Genomic DNA, 19,633 nt, shown 5'->3' with positions numbered 1-19,633 from the left:
TACGCCTTTTAGTTTTCGCTATTTTCGCGATTGAAATTGCCGCGGCCGCGATTTCAATCGCGAAAATAGAGAAAACTAAAAGGCGTAGGGCGATGATTTAGGTGTCGCCAGAAAGAGGAGAAAGAGAGCTTTAAAATGATACCCATCTTTCCATAGTTACATTGTATTACACAGGGCGACTTTTTCCTATTCTGCTGAATGGAGCTGCTGACACTGGGGAAAGTGTCGTCCTGTGTAATACAAGTAACTATGGAAAGATGGATATCATTTTAAAGCTCTCTTTCTCCTCTTTCTGGCGACACCTAAATCGTCGCCCTACGCCTTTTAGTTTTCTCTATTTTCGCGACTGAATTTGCGGCCGCGGCAATTTCAATCGCGAAAATAGCGAAAACTAAAAGGCGTAGGGCGGCGGTTTATATATCATTGGAAAGAGGAGAAAGAGAGTTTTAAAATGATATGCATCTTTCCATAGTTTCTGCACTGCTCGGAGTCCCTTTAAATCTCAGTACTACAATATCCCTGCTTTCCATCGTTTTGCTGTCACAACCTTTCAAAACAGTGGTGTAATCCAATAATACTAGTTAATTATGTACGGTCTACACTGTGAGATCACCAGAGTTTCTCATGGCTCTAGAATAGGAGTTTATATCAGCATTAGTAGCTTTGAAAACAATTATGGCTCGGTTCAGAGACAACAAAAGTGGCAACGACATTGCCAGGAAAACTTGCACTGTCATTTAGACTAGTAGGGGCTATTAATAGCTTCAAAATTCCATTTGTAACCCACTTGTCAAAGACAAAAATGGTAACCAGTGTCACTGCTGCTGTAAGTTCTGATGGACGTTTCAAGGATTCATGAAATGTAGTCAGTGATGTCACCCATCCTCAGGAATGAACAGGTCCCCCACCATGTACGATAAAGGGTAAGAAAATTAATCCTATGTCAGCTGGACTCTTGCATGTGAATATTTCTATGGGCAGGACAAATCCCCAGCCACTCGAGATTTCCAGGATCACAACAAGTGTATGGAAAAGCCAAACATTTGTGCTCTAAAGGTTGGACATCCCATAATATTCCCCAAATATTACCATTAAAATAATTATAGAGAGACTACTAAAAGAATCAAATCATGATCTGTCTTTGTATTTTGGGCAATGGACACACAAAAACTGGCGATGACATACTAAGTTACCAATGAGGTGCAGAAAAGCACATAAGCGGTCTAGTAAACGTGGACAGTATTCTTTGAAATGACCTGCTACAGAGTGACAAATGTTTGCAACCCTCGACCTAGATCATATTGGAACATAGCCAGGCTGCTGAAATCTTAGCCGGCAGTTGTACAACTGTAGTCTCTCATGCAGGTGCCCTCAATGACAACTTCTACTCGGTCACTTTGTGCTCCTCAGCACTCACCAAACTTCTTAAATCTTTAGTCGATAAAGGACTTAACCGTTTATGATTAGCTTCTTGAAACAAGAGCTGTCTCCAGCCTTGTCCATGCTATTAGCATTCTCCACGTGAAGGCCATCTGTTAGGGTGAGCCTTCCAGATCCTGATAATTGTGTAATCCCAGAAACCTCCAGTGGAAGGGTACTTGTTTGTGTCTGTGTCCTTACCTGAATACCCAACAGATCCAAGCAGTCTACTAAATATTTATTGAGATTGTAAAATGGAAGCCTCCACTATATGCACATTACTACTGACTGTCCCCAAAAGCAATATTCAAGATTTGGGTGGATTCCGGCAGATTGATTCATTATTTCTGTACCCTCTGATACAGAAAAATCCCCTGCTTTTGAGTTTAATAGGTCAGTTAAAAAAAGTTGTTCTAATTAGTTCTGCACCTCCAGAATAGCAAAAACTGTCACAATCTGCAGCTCACATATTGTCCCACCCGGTGACATGAACAGGCACGCTCCTCAGATAAGCTTTTTATAAAGCATGATCAAATGACAATCAGTGCTCGTTATAACCTTAAGCCTGAAGGAGTAGAGAGACTGGAGTGTTGAGGCGCCATCTCTGTAGACACCCACAGAGTTCCTGGTTTAGTTCCTTCAGGACTTCCATTAAGAAGCTACAAAATTGTTTCAAGGTTCGCACCTCTGCATTCCAAGTATTTTGGAATACAAAATAGTGGAAAGAATGAAGCACTAAAGAACAGCCAAGAAATACTGAATCAGGCGTGCAGGGAAGTCCTAAAAGAAGACTATGTCCAGGTATAATAGACTGAACAAACCGATATACACCCAACTTGAAATACTACTGGGAGGGTTTTTCTCTTTAAAATTCCAAATACTTAACCGCCTATTTTGTAATCATTTTATTTCATTTTTGATTTTTTTAAACCAAAACCCTTCATCGATGGCAAATTAAAAATTGGAAAAAGCAAAAATCAAAGTAATCAGCTACTAACTCAATTGGAAATCAGTAAAGTTCCCAGAACATTAAGGCCCTTCGTACCACAGATTGATTATAGTTAAAAAAAATAATCTCTCCACTACTGCAGTGCGAAGTGCAAGAAGCCAAAAGCAGATTGTATTTATAGGATAGAAGAAGTGTGAAGTAAACACAAATACCAACCCATTTCCGGCCTGGGAGTTGCTTTTGTTCTCCGAAGCAAGCTGGTAAAGGACAAAATGTGGAGCTTTGGCGCTGTCTGCATCAAAGACATCCATGTTGGTATCTCGCCTCTTGGCCCCAGGTTTTTGCTTGGTGTTTCGCTTGCGTGACTTACGTGGGATCTCGGTGTTATCGTTGTAAGAGTGAGAACTCATGTTGCTGAAATTGGACATGGAGTCTTCCGTCCACATGCTGCAGCTCTGCTCAGACTCCAGTCCACCCCCTTCATCTTGGCAGGACATCTGGCTGCTATCCAGCAGGTCTTCGGGAGGTGGAGAAATGTTTAGGACCGTCCATCTCAATGGCGCGGCCTTCTGCCGGCCTGCTTTATTGGCTACATGCTGTTCACTTACCCCTGGCTTACTTACCCCCGTGGCAGAGGATTGCATAGCTTTGGTATCGGTGAGTGAGGTAGAGTAATTAGAAGGACTGGAAGTGGTGGTAAAGGAACTGCGTGCACCGCCCATGGTGGAAGAGGAGGAAGATGAGGCATCTGCAGTGTACAATTTAAAAGTAAATACACACATTTTCACCGGCAATGGCCAGCAGTCCCAATTGTTTTTGAGGCAACTTAATTTTTTGTTCAATTTATGATTAAATTAATTCCCAAAAGAGGTTCAAATTTAGCTGGAGTTGGATTGCCAAATCTTTGGGGAACGTAACATGCCAACAAGGTACATGCCATTAGAAAAGCCCAAATTACATAATTGGTCATGTCCTTTTGGTCAAAACCGTAAAAAAATGGCATACATTTGCCCATTGGTGACTTGATAAATTTTAGACATTATTTTAGCCAAATGGAATATAATACCCATGGAAACATGTTCCTAAAGTCAAAATTCAATGCCAATTTGTATTTTTTTGTTATATAGTGGGACTGTCTGTAGCCACAAAATATTAAAATAAGTTTCTAACCTATGAAGCAGAGAACTACAGGTCATTTTTAATGCAGATTCTCCCTGCTTCAGAGGCAAATCCTGGAATAAAAATATGAGAAAATAAATGAATAACAGCTGCTAATTATTCCAGTAGCTGACTATAAAATTAAGAAAAATATAGTATAAAACAAACTCATTTGTAAGCAAAATGGAACTGAAGGTGTAGGGAACCTAAACAGATTTTAATATGATTGAATATACCTATTTCTTGTTTTTGTTTTGTTTTTGTTTACCAAAAAGGAATAAAATGGATATTCTGACTTCTGCTAGTTCAGACCAGTGCGATACATTTTCACTAAGAAGGAAATATATTTTGCCAACACCACATAAAGGAAATTAATAAAAGGGAGTAGTAGTTTATAAATACGGTTGGAGAACTGATTTACTTTCCATGGTATAGTGAAGGCAACATCATTAGCTAAACTTCACCGATTATTTAAAATCTATATTTTACATACAGATACATAAATATATGATTGAAACTGTTAAAGTGGCACATTTTATAGCCATGGAAAAAAAAATAATGCATTAGCCCAGGGGGTCCCCAAACGTTTTGGGTCGAGGGCCGGGTCAACATATTTCAGACTGCTGGGAGGGCCGGAGTGTACATAAAATGATGTAGAAGTCTTTGTGGGCCAGACAGTGAAGCATACCCAGGTGACAACCTGCAGTCCAATTAGACAGCAGTGTCACCTGATTTGGAATTTGATTGGAAACCAGCAAAATTACTGCCTTATGGCTTCCATGTGGATGGGTGGTGTCAGCACTGCTATTCTATATGCGGACCACAAACATTGAAAGATGTAGTTGACCGAATCTATAAGTAATACATTTTCTGTGTGTGTGTGGGGGGGGGCGGTAAAAAAGTCTCAGGGGGCCACATTCGGCCCGCGGGCCTTAGTTTGAGGACCACTGCATTAGCCAATCGGTCACATTCACAGTTTTAGTCTATAAACTGGAATAGAAATGTGAAAATTTGTTACATGGGAAAATTGAATTCAACTCTCACACAATAGTTAAATGTTTGTTTTATTTTGGCGGATTTTTCTATTTAATACGTTGGAGAGTATTTCTAAAGGTGGCCACTAACGGTCCAATTTTAAGTGAAAAATCGTTTGAGCAATCAGAAATTCTGATCGGATTGATTGTAAATAATCTCTGTTGGTGGACACAATCGATTATGAACAAGTGAAAAAATTTTCGTTCGAATGAATTTTCGTCGAACCAAAATTTGGATTTTTCCATTGGTTGTGATAGATAGGAAGCAAAGATTGGTTCGTTGATGGTGTGGTGAACGATATATTACAATATTTCACTTCCAAATTCAGAATTTCTGATCGCTCGAACGATTTTTCGCTAGAAGTTGGATCGTTAGTGGCCACCTTTAGATGGCTAACAGTCAATCAGTTCCATTTTACACATTGATTGTGCACATTTTTTTTAACTTTGCAGCTGAAACAAAAATATTCAGTGACTTTCAAAAGCATTCACATTTAAAAGAAAATCATATACGGTATAGGACCTGGGGGTGTTTTTTTGTCATGCATTAATAAAATGCTTCCAATCTCATAAGATACATGTTGGATGAAGTTTCAGCAGATTTGCAGCCACTTTGCTCTGGTCTGACACAAGTTCTTAAGTTATTTTAATTTTCTGTCCACGCTTTTCTGTTCCAATGCAAAGATTCTAAGAAATCTTATGGTGATTAAACAAGCAGATAGGATAGGGTTTGATATACCCTTCGATAAAAGTAGAAGTTTTTATAAGAAGATATTAAAGAAATCAGTGAAACATTCTGCCGAACTATTCAGAATGTGATAATTCTTCTTCACAAAATTGAAAACTTGAAGAACGTCCTTTGCAAGAGGACAATTTTCTCTCCCAGGTAATTGGAGAAGCTACAAGCACATACATTTTTAAATAATTACAAATCAAAAAAGCCTTAGGCTAGGTCAGGCATGGGCAAACTTGGCCCTCCAGCTATTAAGGAACTAGAAGTCCCACAATGCATTGCAGGAGTCTTACAGCCACAGGCATGACTCAAAGGCAAATGCATTGTGGGACTTCTAGTTCCTTAACAGCGGGAGGGCCAAGTTTGCCAATGCCTGAGCTAGGTTCCCAACGATCAGTTGCATCGCAGAATAGTACAACGTGTCCTCACTGCCCATACAACTCTATGGGGCTGTTAACAGTACTGTGCTGTAGCGGATTGCGTTATTCTAACTCGCTACATGCAGGCTTTGCATTAAAGGCTATGTCTCCATTGCAGTTCACACATTAGAACGCGTGCATTATGCAACTGACCGCTGTGAACCTAGCCTTGGTATGTATACATCTGCATGAGTTTTGTAATCTAGGTTAATTATGCTGTTCTCTGAATTAAGGTTATGAAGATTACAAATATTTGCTCCCATTTTACAAAATTTGAAATAGGCAAAAATATATAAAATAACAGAATGCAAAAAGTGCAACAACGTTGAAACAGCTGCTTTTTGGCACTTTACCTTGAGCAGGTATTAATAAAAGAAATATTAACATTTTGAACAGGTCTGAAATGTCTTTTCTAATCAAATTAAGAGAAGAAATGCTAATAGTTTTGCCAAGGTGTTTATATGTTAGAATCACCTTTTAAAAAAAGAAACTAAAAAGCTAAATATATATATATATATATATATGTGGTAAATATATAATTTGCTGCATATAAATATTGTTATATAATAAATAATTTATATCACAAAAAGCAATTAGTGTGTTCCTAAACCCATTAAATAATTAATTTTACAAGAAGCAAAGTGGCCACAAATCCACGGTGAAAACTTGTAAGCCAAATAATTTTTCTAGGCTCATGTCAATTTTTTATTGTGATGTGAAAAAAAAAAAAAAAAAAAACATTGTCAAATGAACATTTTGCCAACATTCATCATCAATCCACTATTCAAAGGAAAAAAAAAGAAAAAAAAGAAAGAAAAAAAATACAAAGAGAGAAAAAATATATATATAAATAAATAAAAGGCTTAGGAAGAAGTCTGAAAACGAGACCGACCTATACCCTGGGTGAGTTTGGATGGGTTTAGTGTCTCTGGCAATATTTGTCTTCACTATTGATAGACAGACATAGTCACACAACCCACCATACGATGCCTGCCTCTGAGTGGCGGAGCTAGAATGCAAGTTAACTGTATTAATAGAGAAAACAGCTAGCATCCCAGCAAATATCAAAAAAGCAATCCAATTATCACATGGAATTTTTTAGGTCAAATTCATAATGGTTTAGTGCACATTCACGCCAAAATATTTTAGTTTCCACAGTCATATGCCCCTTTCATCCCCCCCTTTCAAAAAAATGCATACCCTAAAAAACTGGTTCAAACATTTGTGCCAATCTCTTACTTACATTTATGTTAAATATTAGTTTGCAGGTTTTCAAATATTAGTGCCCTGTTGCCTCAGTCCTAGTCATGAGCCCAGTGTGCCTTTCAGCAATTGCCCATCAGATCTACAGTCAAAACGATAAATCCCGGCAGGTCCGATCTGATTTGCAATCATTTTTCTGATCAATTTTCCAATCACTTCTATACAAAATCGATCAGAAAAAACAATTGGTAATTAGATCGGACCTGTAGGAAATTATCAGTTCAACCGTCAATCTAACAGGAAATTGCATGGAGTGTTCGAGGCAATATATTGGCTGCAGTTGTGGAGGAGAGTGTAAAGATGAAGTGTGGGTATTGGTTTCAATTATCTGTACATTACAATGAACCTTTATAAGACACCTTTGCAAACGAGACCAAACAAGAGTACTGAGGAAGAATAAAACAAACCAGGACTGAATACAGGATTGTATCTAGGTGTCAATGGTGTGGCTTTGGGGCTGATCTTTGCTTGAATGACTTTGCTTCCTCATTTGCAAAAGGACTTCCAGACCTTGGAGTGAGTACTGTCCAATTTTTGTGTGATCTTTTTGAACCCCTTCTCATAGTCACCTCATGGGCACCTCTAAATTAATGTTTGAAGGCCTCAGAGAAAGCTTTTGATCTCAGTTATACGATACCATACAGGTCAACCCCAAACAGCAAATCAAACTAAATGTCTGAGGGTTAAATAAGATAGGTTTCTCAAGACCCTCTAAAACAATGTTCCGATTATTTTTTACCCACTAATATTTCAGATTCTAACTGTAGGTATGTGGGCACGGGTGGCGTAGTGGATAGCGCCATCTCTGAGTTTCTATATTCTCCCTGTGTCTGCATGGGTTTCAGTTTCCTCCGGGCACTCCGGTTTCTTCCCAAAATCCACAAAAGATACAGATAAGTGAATTGGCTGCCTCTAACTGACCCCCCCCCCCCCCCCCCCACGATGGACCTATGACTATGGTAGGGATTAGATTGTGAGCCCCTATGAGGGACAGTTAGTAACAAGATTACATACTATGTAAAGCGCTGCGGCAGATGCCGGCGCTATATATGGTAAATACTAAATATTAATAATTTGAGGCAGTGATAAATGTTGAGGTCCGCTTGCTTTTTCCACATGAGCAATTTCCATGTATGTTTACTTAAATCACACTGCTGACTGCAAAATGCAAACGGTGCATGATATTTGCTATATTATAAATCACTTATCTGTCAGTATTGTTGTCATGAAGTACAATGTGTATGCTTTCTTTTTCACATGCCTGTTTAAGCTTTGCATGTTTACGCCTTGAATTTCAGGCCTAAATGCCATACGATTGTGCTCAGTACAACTGAAGAACAAACTAAACCAAAACTTTATATTATTATAAAACCAGAATGGTTTACGTTTGAACTCCAGCTACATCTGTACTTAAAGGAACACTATCAAACAAAGGGTTCTAAAAGGACAATGTACAAATAATGTCTAAGTAGCTGTGTAACCATTTTCCTACTTTTCATGTTAAATATCACAGGCAAAAGCTTTACTTCATTGTGTGTAGGATTTAGCACTATTGGAACAAATCATTCTCAAAAGGGGGTGTCTGCTTCAATGCACAGCCAGTGTTGTTTTTTTGCATATCAGACTACAGGGTATTTTTCTCTGAAAGCAAAAAAAAAAGTATAAACAGCTGTGGTGTCACAGAAAATTACAAATGTTTATAACAAGTTACATTTCCTCTGCTCTCTTCAGACACTTCAGTCAGAGACACAGGACACAGGCAGCTGCTGAGAGCTTTCTCTCACACACAGGGTTAACAGATGCACTGTGAGGGAATTCCCCCTACCCTCATCAGATTACAGCAGACTTGCCATTAGTTAAGAGTGAAGAGATTTTGATACAGTAAACAAAAGAGATAAGCAAGTGAAATGTATACATAATTATTTACCAGCACTTCAGGAACTCTCTCAATCCCAGATTTAAAAAACATGTTAATCGATAGTGTTCCTTTAAGTTTACGAAATAATTGGGGATCTGAGACTAGGGAGCAGTGTCAAAGTTGCATGGAAATGCACTGTGCACAATGGCTAGCTGTTGGCCAGAACAGGTTTAGGCTTCATTTCCTGCTTCAGACCTGAAAGTTACAGAACTTGAGCCATGTAACGCGACTGATTGATTTACCCTAAGAGTTAACCAAGCCCTGAGGTTTTGGTTTCAGAAAGGAAAACGGACCAGATTCCTATGGGCCTCACCGGGATTTCTGCCCTATTAATAAACAATGTAAAACTGGAATGTCTATTCTCAGCACCAGTATCTGGAAACTTTCCGAGAGAGAAGCATCAACGGGTCCTCCTAGAACCATTGCAACATGCAAGTGATCTCACAGATGTCCTCCGGGGGAACGTTCTATACACATCACGTCACAGCCTAGAGGAGCGACATGCAACGTGCAGGGGATGGGCAACATGCAGACCACACAGCTACTGTAATTAAATCAGGATGTCACTATAGACATTGGTTTGAATTGCATCATTACAGTTAAATGATTGATCTACTAAAACATAGCTGTGGTTTTCTGGTATCTGCTCAGTTATCATCCATGACCCCGTGCATCTCCAGAGGCTTTGTATGATCTCATCATGATTATCTGAGTTTCTTCCTACTAGTGGTACAGCTACAAATCATAAACTTCGATAGCCTCCTCCTATGTTCACACTATTTTACCTCTCTCTCTCTTAGGTGACCGCCACAGCCAGGGAGCCTATCATAAAACAAGTATGGTCACCATGACGCCTCCCACCCATAACTAGTGTAGTCGCAATACCACCTACTAGGAGGAGGCGGTATCGCAGACAGGAAGTTGACGAGCACAAGATTTACATAAACGTCAAAAGTTCACCCAGAATTTCATATAGGCAAAAGTTCAACCACACTGGTTTCATACAGGCAATAAGAAATGAGATCAGGTGGCACTCTACAGGCATAAACTTGTGTTTATTCAATTAAAAGTACAACTGAGGAAGGGATCAGACCCTGAAACATGTAGTGTGCATTTACACTGAAAACCCCAAGTGAATGCCATCTCAAAGCACCCGGGGTTGTGGGTACCGTCTCTATTGAGACAACCCCCCAACTGTAAGGAGATGCTACTTCATACTTTACTCTCAGGCGTTGCAGTTTCTTTCCCTTTGCAAGTTACCAGGTGGACCTGATCCCTCACAGATTGCCTGTCTGAGGCCATCACATATCTGATGTCAGAAGACCTGCAGACCTTTGTGTGCTCCACCTGGGACTGGTGCAGCCTTACCTGCACACTACAAGATGAAAGACTGGCTGAAGAACACAAGGTCATATGACAAGAGGCTAGAACGTCACCTTGATGCCCAAGAATGATCATCTGATGAATCTGCATAGACTGCATTAGATCCCAGTTAAAAACCTGCTTAGCAGTAATCCAGAGTCAGGCTCGAGACGGAAAGCCGCAGAACAGGGTGGTAATTCCGTGCCAGAGTAAGTTTCATGCAGGAGCTGCTGCAGACCTCTCTGAGGTATATTTTTCTTCTTGTTTTTAGGGTCTAAAAGCTTGTGAAAAAATTGTATGGGTTTTAGACCTTAAATCTGGAAATAATCATAACGCCAGGGAGGTTAAGAGGGCTACAACCCAATCACTTCATTTGTGGCATCAAAATTCTATCATACAGGAGAATCTTTTTCTTGAATTGAACAAACCACCACCGAAGAAGCAATTATTCACCAATACATCAAATTGGAAAACCTACTTTAGGGTGGTTTGGGTATAAAGCTAAATACAACTCCAGAGCAGACATCGATTGTTCTGTAATCAAAGCCTACTGAGGGGACAATGCAATGACACTCATTGTTTTGATAATGCTAAGGTCATCTGTTTCGACTTTGTTTTTTTTTAAAAGGGTGGTGGTGGTGGGGGGGGGGGGGGGTGTAGATAATACCAAGATAGGGCAATATTTTTACCTAGCTTGTAGGGTCCAAGGGAGATTTAAAAAGGAACATTTTTATGCCTTCAGATGGTGGCCCCAACCATAATAGGATTAATACGTCTTAATTCCTGTTCATGTGACATACATCACGCAGGAAACTAGGGGACAAAAACATCTCTATAAAGTAAGAAATGTTAAATGTTTTATCTGAATTTCTCCACTCTCTTCACTGAAACAAGTACCTTTAATTCTGTCTGTGTCCCCAAGAGGGACACGCCGTGGAAATCCTGACACTTGATCCTAAATTGCCGAAAAACTCTTCTGGCGGGGTTAAACTGAGAACCACAAGCCGCTAAAACCAGAATGAAATGTTCCTCGGAATATACGAAGGAAATCCCGTTGTAATAAAGAAAATATCCTCAATCTATAAATATAAATCTGGGACTACAGAAATAGTTTTGTTTTTATAAACCAACAAGAAAAGTTTACATTCAGACCTTGAGCAGCCAAGGTCATGCTTCCTTTCCAGTGGGCTCCAGTGTGTCGGAGACGTTACTAAAAATGTAAGAATACCTTCTCTAACCCCCAAGCAAGCCGAGCTCACATTGTGCCAACCAAAGACTGTCAGAACTGATTTACTAAGGCAATCAAGCCAAGCGAGGGTCGTGTGATAACCGTAATCTGTAATCACCAGCACTAACTGCAGCCAATATAAACAAGATGCTTTATTTTTAGCTTCTGCCCTCCTGGGTCTCATTGATGGAAAACCATTGAGGCAACGCACAATACATTCCATGTAATGAATTAGGCTATTCGTATTACATATAACAAGTTAGCAAGCAAGACAGGAGACTGGGCTGTCTGTGGCCTTCTTGTGTGATGGCAGAGCTGCCGAGATTTAGGGGGGGGGGAGGGGGGGGATCGGATATGCCGTAACAAAGTTTGCAGATCAAGCAAGAGGGGGTTAAACAAACTTCAGAGAGGCTTTATGGGGTGGATCAGCCTGGAATAACACAACAAAGCCACAGATCTTCAGAAATATTACTGGCCTGGGACAGCGAAATGAGCAGTGCTGTAAAGTATTCTATTATACATCGACCCTGGACCACTGGGAACCTGCTCTAAGTGCCACGTATAGAAGGGTTGTCAATTATTCCTGCACACTTCGCTTATTAATAGGTGTCCCTTTCTACACCACACAACCTCAGAACAGAAAGATCTGATAATCGCCCCTCCCTTGGGAGTCCACCTCAATACCTTTGGAACCAGAGCCTTCCATCATGCTGCTCCTTCCCCTTGGAGCTCCTCACCATACTCAATAAGAGCAGCTCCAACTCTGGCGGTATTGAAGTACAAACTGAAAGGCTACCTGTTTAGCCTGGCCTTTACAGACAAGTAGCCCTGTCCCTTTGTGACATAATCCACCTGCCCCTAAATACTGATCTGATCATGCTTTATGCATGCCACAGTCAGTCCACTAAATTCTAAGCATAACAATATTTCAAGGATTTAAAAACAATTTTAAGTAAGTACTTTTAGTTACTTAAAAGCATAAAGGAATGCGTAAAAATAATTTATTATCAGGAAGAACTCCTAACAAATATATTTGCACTGAACGGTATAGAGATTAAGATACAATGGGGGCCCATGGCAAAGTAGCCTTGGCTTCCTCCAATAGTGTTTTTGATAAACTGAAGTGGAAAACGGGTCAGGAGAGGTTGGAGCTGGGCCCCTTAATACCCACTAGGCCCCAGGCATCTAATTAGGTTGCCTTGTGGTTGATCAGGCCCTACTTAGCAAATGCTGTCTGTCACAAAGCCGTAAATGCTTTAATACTGTTCTTGATACAGAGTCATATCGTATACAGCTGCTAAGGGGCAGACATGTGACTCATTGAAGCTATGTGTCATCTATCACAGGATACAAATGAATATATGCACAGGCCAGGAAATGACCCATAGCCTCAAAGCATGGACTCAGGAGGGGATACGAGGCAGATCTGGGCAGTAATAACCAGTTAAGAGTTCCAAAACGGCAAGGACTGAGCTGTTCGGTTAATAACATGCCTGTTAAAATCTAGTCAGTGTCCCCATACTACAACCAATGAGCAGCTGACTTTCGTGATGTCACTTGGTCAGAGTCCAGAGGATTCAGCTGACTGGTTACTATGCACATGCACTATGTTACTAGCAGCTTTCACGTCAGAGAATGAGGCCGGGGAGGTGCTGGCTGTATGTCGGCCGTCTTTAAAGAGGCACTGTAGTTACATATAGTAGAATGCAGAAACGCTTCCTATATCTATTGCTGTATATTGGCATGCTTTGGTTTTGTCCCTAGGCTCTTACAAAGGACGAGGGAACATGATTTGCGCATGGAGAAAAAAACATTCCAGCCATTTATTTAGGAAAGAGTTCTTTACAGTAAGAGTGATTAAGATGTGGAATGCATCGCCACAGGAAATAGTCATGACAAATTCTATACCTGCATTTAATGGGGGCTTAGATGCTTTCCTTGCGTTGAAAGACATTCATGGCTACAATTACTAGGTAATGCCTAATGATGTTGATCCAGGGATTTTATCTGATTGCCATCTGGAGTCGGGAAGGAATTTTTCCCTTTTGGGGCTAATTGGACCATGCCTTGTAAGGGGTTTTCACCTTCCTCTGGATCAACAGGGTTATATGAGGGAGCCGGCTGGTGTTGTGCCTTCCTCTGGATCAACAGGGTTATATGAGGGAGCCGGCTGGTGTTGTACTTTATTTTCTGGTTGAACTCGGTGGATATGTCTTTTTTTTAACCCAAATAACTGTAACTATGTAACCCCGCCTTGCCAGTGATATTTAGCCTAGGCTGATGAGCTATGGGGGATTCTCCTCCCAGTAACCAAACATTCTGTACAGATCACCTGGCAGAGCTGAAGAGGTCACCACCAGGGATACATTTCAGAATGTAAATCAGGATAGATTTTACAATGGAACAAACACTGACCAAATAATGTATAAATTAATATTGTAAAATAAGCAATTTTATCCATTGTGTTATTTACACTACAGTTCATTTTTTTATTATTCTGCCGTCAAATCAGTTATTTCCGCCATAGATTTTCTCAAATACACGGTGCAAATCATCAAATAGATGAGGGCCGAAAGATTTATAAATAGATAATCTGTGCCATGACATCTCCACAGACACTCCAGACTAATTCAGATAGGAGTTTATCTTTCAGTATGCCCAGGGCCGGTTCTCTCATGAAGCAAGGTGAAACACTTGCATCAGGTGCAGATATTACAGGGGCGGCATGTTTGTAGCGGGTTTACAATAACAGCATGCAGTCAGAGTAGGATGAGAAGTGGGAGGAGAGCGAGGTAATAATAATATGATAGGACATTAGACTATGACTAAGGTAGGATTAGAGTGTGAGCTCATCTGAGGACAGTCAGTGACATGACTATGTACTCTGTAAAGTGCTGCAGAAGATGTCAGTGCTAATAAATACATAATAATAATAATATGGTAGGACATTAGACTATGACTATGGTAGGATTAGAGTGTGAGCTCCTCTGAGGACAGTCAGTGACAGGACTATGTACTCTGTAATGTGCTGCAGAAGATGTCGGTGCTATATAAATACATAATAATAATAATAATATGGTAGGACATTAGACTATGACTATGGTAGGGTTAGAGAGTGTGAGCTCATCTGAGGACAGTCAGTGACATGACTATGTACTCTGTAAAGTGCTGCAGAAGATGTCAGTGCTATATAAATACATAATAATAATAATAATAATAATATGGTAGGACATTAGACTATGACTATGGTAGGATTAGAGTGTGAGCTCCTCTGAGGACAGTCAGTGACAGGACTATGTACTCTGTAATGTGCTGCAGAAGATGTCAGTGCTATATAAATACATAATAATAGTAATATGGTAGGACATTAGACTATGACCATGGTAGGATTAGAGTGTGAGCTCCTCTGAGGACAGCCAGTGACATGACTATGTACTCTGTAATGTGCTGCAGAAGATTTCAGTGCTATATAAATACATAATAATAATATGGTAGGACATTAGACTATGACTATGGTAGGATTAGAGTGTGAGCTCATCTGAGGACAGCCAGGGACATGACTATGTACTCTGTAATGTGCTGCAGAAGATGTCAGTGCTATATAAATACATAATAATAATAGTAATATGGTAGGACATTAGACTATGACTATGGTAGGATTAGAGTGTGAGCTCCTCTGAGGACAGCCAGTGACATGACTATGTACTCTGTAATGTGCTGCAGAAGATGTCAGTGCTATATAAATACATAATAATAATAATAATATGGTAGGACATTAGACTATGACTATGGTAGGATTAGAGTGTGAGCTCCTCTGAGGACAGCCAGTGACATGACTATGTACTCTGTAATGTGCTGCAGAAGATGTCAGTGCTATATAAATACATAATAATAATAATAATATGGTAGGACATTAGACTATGACTATGGTAGGATTAGATTGTGAGCTCCTCTGAGGACAGTCAGTGACATGACTATGTACTCTGTAATGTGCTGCAGAAGATGTCAGTGCTATATAAATACATAATAATAATAATAATAATAATATGGTAGGACATTAGACTATAACTATGGTAGGATTAGATTGTGAGCTCCTCTGGGGACACTCAGTGATATGACTATGTACTCTGTAATGTGCTGCAGAAGATGTCAGTGCTATATAAATACATAATAATAATAATAATAATAATATGGTAGGACATTAGACTATAACTATGGTAGGATTAGATTGTGAGCTCCTCTGGGGACACTCAGTGATATGACTATGTAACTCTGTAATGTGCTGCAGAAGATGTCAGTGCTATATAAATACATAATATTAATAATAATAATATAATAGGACATTAGACTATGACTATGGTAGGATTAGATTGTCAGCTCCTCTGGGGCCACTCAGTGACATGACTGTGACATAACATCAGGGCAGCAACGTACAGAAGTATGGAATATGGAGACGCTGTCAGCAACAGTCACATCATTACAATAACTTCATGCAATTAAAACTTTTTAATGGGCTTATTTAACCAAAAAAGAAATACTGTACGTAGCTTTACCAAAAGGAAAGCACATCGGATTGCAATAAAATTAAGCAAAACCAAACTGGAGAGTATAATTAGCTTTTATATGGCAATAAAAAGCTGCTAGGAGATGGGCGAGAAGTTGGGCAGGTTTAGATGCAGAGATCACGTGGCAGGAGGCGTATTATGTTATATTACTTTATTACATAACTGCTTAAATATAGAGGACACAGACGGCAACTGTTTCTCCAGCTCTCAGTAATGTTTATATTTAGGGAATGATCTTATTCTTGGTAGTTGGCAACAGCCATCATTTCCCACAATGCAACAAAGTTCACAGACAGGAAACTGTCATGGCCATGACATGACACTGTGGGAAGAGGCTCACCACAATATCAGCCACACAGGCCCTCCAGATGATCTATTTCAGAAAAGGTAAATATTTCTCATGGGAAAGGGCGTATCAGCTATTGATTGGGATGTAGTTCAATCCTTTTAAAGAGGACTCATTCTGTATAAATGATTTAGTCAGTGTTTGCCCACTGTAAAATCTTTCCTCTCCCTGATTTACATTCTCACGTTTATCACATGGTGACATTTTTACTGCTGGCAGGTGAGGTCAGTGGAAGGAGATGCTGCTTGCTTTTTTGGCAGTTGGAAACAGCTGTAAACAACTGTTTTTTTCCCACAATGCAATGAGGTTCACAAACAGGAAACTGTCAGCACCATGGTCCTGACATCACACTGTGGGAGGGGTTTCACCACAATATTAGCCACACAGAGCCCCTGATGATCTCCGAACCCCACCCCCCCCCCCCCCCCCCCCAACGCTCTTGGAGTGTCATGGCAACAGATTAGGAAATTCAAATTTCTCCAACGGATCGGTCCCACACCATGTATTGATGGCGTTTATACTTAGCTCAACAGTCATATTAAAATGACAGCAGCAAAAGCCCGCTGTTTCAGCTGCTATGGCCTTTGTCAAGTTGCTAGTGTCAAATGCCTTGGCACACACTTTAAACTTTGGGCCTAGTGTGAGGGCTCCTGGACACACGTTATTACGGGAAATTTAAATGGTCAAGTCGGGCTAAGCTTCAGTGAATTCAAACAAACTATTAAACTAGGATGTTACAATGTTACAAGGCATGAACGGTCAGTGTGGAACCTCCAGATGTTCTGTTTTTTCCCTGTGCACGGCATCATAAAATATCCCTGCATTCAGCTTTGACAGCACTGCTCATTTGAGCCAGTAATAAAATGGACCAAAAGGAAAAAGCGAAGGAAACAGAGAAACGGAAGACGCATGTATGGAGAAAAACAGAAAATGCCTTGCGTACCAGCAGCGACTACGCCCGGGGGAGGCGATCCTGCCTCACCTCCGCTTGTCTGACTCATGGGGGCGACAGAGGGCTCTCGCGAAGAGGGCAACTGCAGTTCCTTTGGGAGAAGGTCATAAACGGATTCTGAAAAAAAAAAAAAAGAGGAGAAGTCAGTATATCAGTATGAAAAAGGTAACCAGTCCTCTGATAGACCTATAATAACATGCAAATCTTGTGAAGCCAAACCGTTTGTTTCTTACTGATCAGTATTAGCTTTCAGAAATGTAACATTTTATATCCAACACATCCATTTTTGGATTAAGGTTTTTTTGTACTGAATTATTAGGAGGGATGGCCCCTTTCTTCCCAGATACGAGTATCAATATTTAAAGAGAACCTGAGGTGTGTTTAAAGAATGTTATCTGCATAGTGAGGCTGGATCTGCCTATACAGCCCAGCCTCTGTTGCTATCCCAAACCCCACTAAGGTCCCCCTGCACTCTGCAATCCCTCATAAATCACAGCCGTGCTGTGAGGCTGTGTTTACATCTGTAGTGTCAGTCTCAGCTGCTCCCCCGCCTCCTGCATAGCTCCGGTCCCTGCCCCGGTCCCTTCCCTCCAATCAGCAGGGAGGGAAGGGATGCAGGCGGGGACTGGAGTTCTGCAGGAGGCAGGGAGAGCAGCAGACTGACACTATAGAGATAAACACAGCCAGCTCTACCAAGCTGTTTGTCAGCAGCGTGGCTGTGATTTATGAGGGATTGCAGAGTGCAGGGGGACCTTAGGGGGGTTTGGGATAGCAACAGAGGCTGGGCTGTATAGGCAGATCCAGTCTCTGTATGCAGATAATATTCTTCAAACCTACCTCGGGTTCTCTTTAATAAAAGTATTAGAGGCAGTTAATCAGGACAGCATTGATTAAAAAGAAATAAATATGTCCCAGCTTCCTTATTTCTCTTACTTCAGTACCAAGATGGCAGCTTTGGCTTCTGGTCACACTTGGCCAACATATTGCCATTTAGATCGGTTCGAGTATATAAATTCAATGCGTCAGTTCTCACCAATGGAACACAAACACGCTCTAACATTCCTAGCATGACCAGGCAGCAGGTTCACTTCACCTGGGGAACCAGAAAGAGGTTTAATGAGAGGCTTAATTTTGGCTCCCATGCAAATTGATCCATTGAAATTGGTCCAATCAAAATGAGCAGGAAATGGATCTGACTGGCCCAATTCCAAGCATAGAAGTCAGAATTGTTAGCATATAATTGACCATCTCCAATTACCAGAGACCGATGGCCAGGAGGAACTTATCCAAGAAGATTTACAGGAATAGCAGTAATGCAAGTAATTCAGCAGCGTGTCCCTCTGTCACCAGTAGGAGAAGCACCAACAACATTTCAGCAAGTGAAGGAGTGACAAACGTCTCTACTGCCATTCAAGTCCTTGCTTCTTACATACAATATTTTGGGAGACTTCTCACTGGCGAGGCATCCCACCAGCAACTTTGGAAGTGCCCCAAAATGTGACCCCTGCCTTATACGAGAGGAGGAGCCCTTCTCTGAACTTGATAAGGGTCTGGGCACACTAATGCACTTCTGTCCGCTTTTCAGCAACATATCAATGTCAGGCCTGGAACTCACTAGAGCGTTTAGGGAGCGCTTTCAATAGCTAGCAATTTCCCTAAACGGAAGAACAACCCTGCGCACTCTTCAACCAATAACTGGTTTGCCTTCAAAGGTGCTGCTCCAAATGCTGGGTGGTGCCAGCGTATCTGTGCAAAAGGTAGAAAAGAAAACAAGAGCGCACCTCTGGTGCAATAAATCCTTTTACTTCAATAAGCACGCAATAAAAGTTACACTCACGGTGTGTAATGGTACAGATGCGCCTGTCAGGCCTGCCGGCAAACGCCTCCTTGCACCCGCGCTTGGCCAGAGCAGCGGGGAGCGTGATGGTTGGCGTGGGAGTCGGAAGCGGTGGGCGGAGCCAGGTCGCGGGGATGCCGTCTGACGTCACGACGCGTTTCGGCGTTAACCACGCCTTCGTCAGGTGACCTGCGCATCTGTACCATTATACACCGTGAGTGTAACTTTTATTGCGTGCTTATTGAAGTAAAAGGATTTATTGCATCAGAGGTGCACTCTTAATTTCCCTAAACGCTCTGCCAATGTAAATGGATGGGACAGATTCCACTAGAGCGATTGCGATTAAGGAAATCGCTATCGCAGGACATGCAGTACAATTTGGGAGTGTTTCCATTCTAATGAATTGTATAGGAACAGGGAAATCGCTCCCAAAATCGGTTGCAAAACACT

At 40.9% G+C, this 19,633-nt stretch overlaps 1 protein-coding gene across 7 annotated transcripts in view; it reads right to left on the bottom strand.

The window, feature by feature from the left end:
* NFAT5 (nuclear factor of activated T cells 5) overlaps positions 1 to 19,633 on the bottom strand; it is a 182,225-nt gene that overhangs the window by 80,643 nt on the left and 81,949 nt on the right. For 6 of the 7 annotated variants that reach the window (XM_068260758.1, XM_068260761.1, XM_068260757.1 and 3 more), the window contains exons 2-3: positions 17,338 to 17,463; positions 2,585 to 3,116 (exon numbers count right to left, since the gene is read on the bottom strand). In XM_068260758.1, the coding sequence (XP_068116859.1) occupies positions 2,585 to 3,116; positions 17,338 to 17,463 (658 nt within the window). Of the gene's footprint in view, positions 1 to 2,584; positions 3,117 to 3,538; positions 3,601 to 17,337; positions 17,464 to 19,633 lie in introns of those variants that run through there. The other variant, XM_068260763.1, reaches the window with a different exon arrangement.

Source organism: Hyperolius riggenbachi, chromosome 11, assembly GCF_040937935.1.
Source record: "Hyperolius riggenbachi isolate aHypRig1 chromosome 11, aHypRig1.pri, whole genome shotgun sequence".
In the NCBI taxonomy this organism is placed as follows: Eukaryota; Metazoa; Chordata; class Amphibia; order Anura; family Hyperoliidae; genus Hyperolius; species Hyperolius riggenbachi.
The sequence above is the reverse complement of the archived record's forward strand: the minus strand, read 5'-3'. Positions and strand labels throughout refer to the sequence as shown.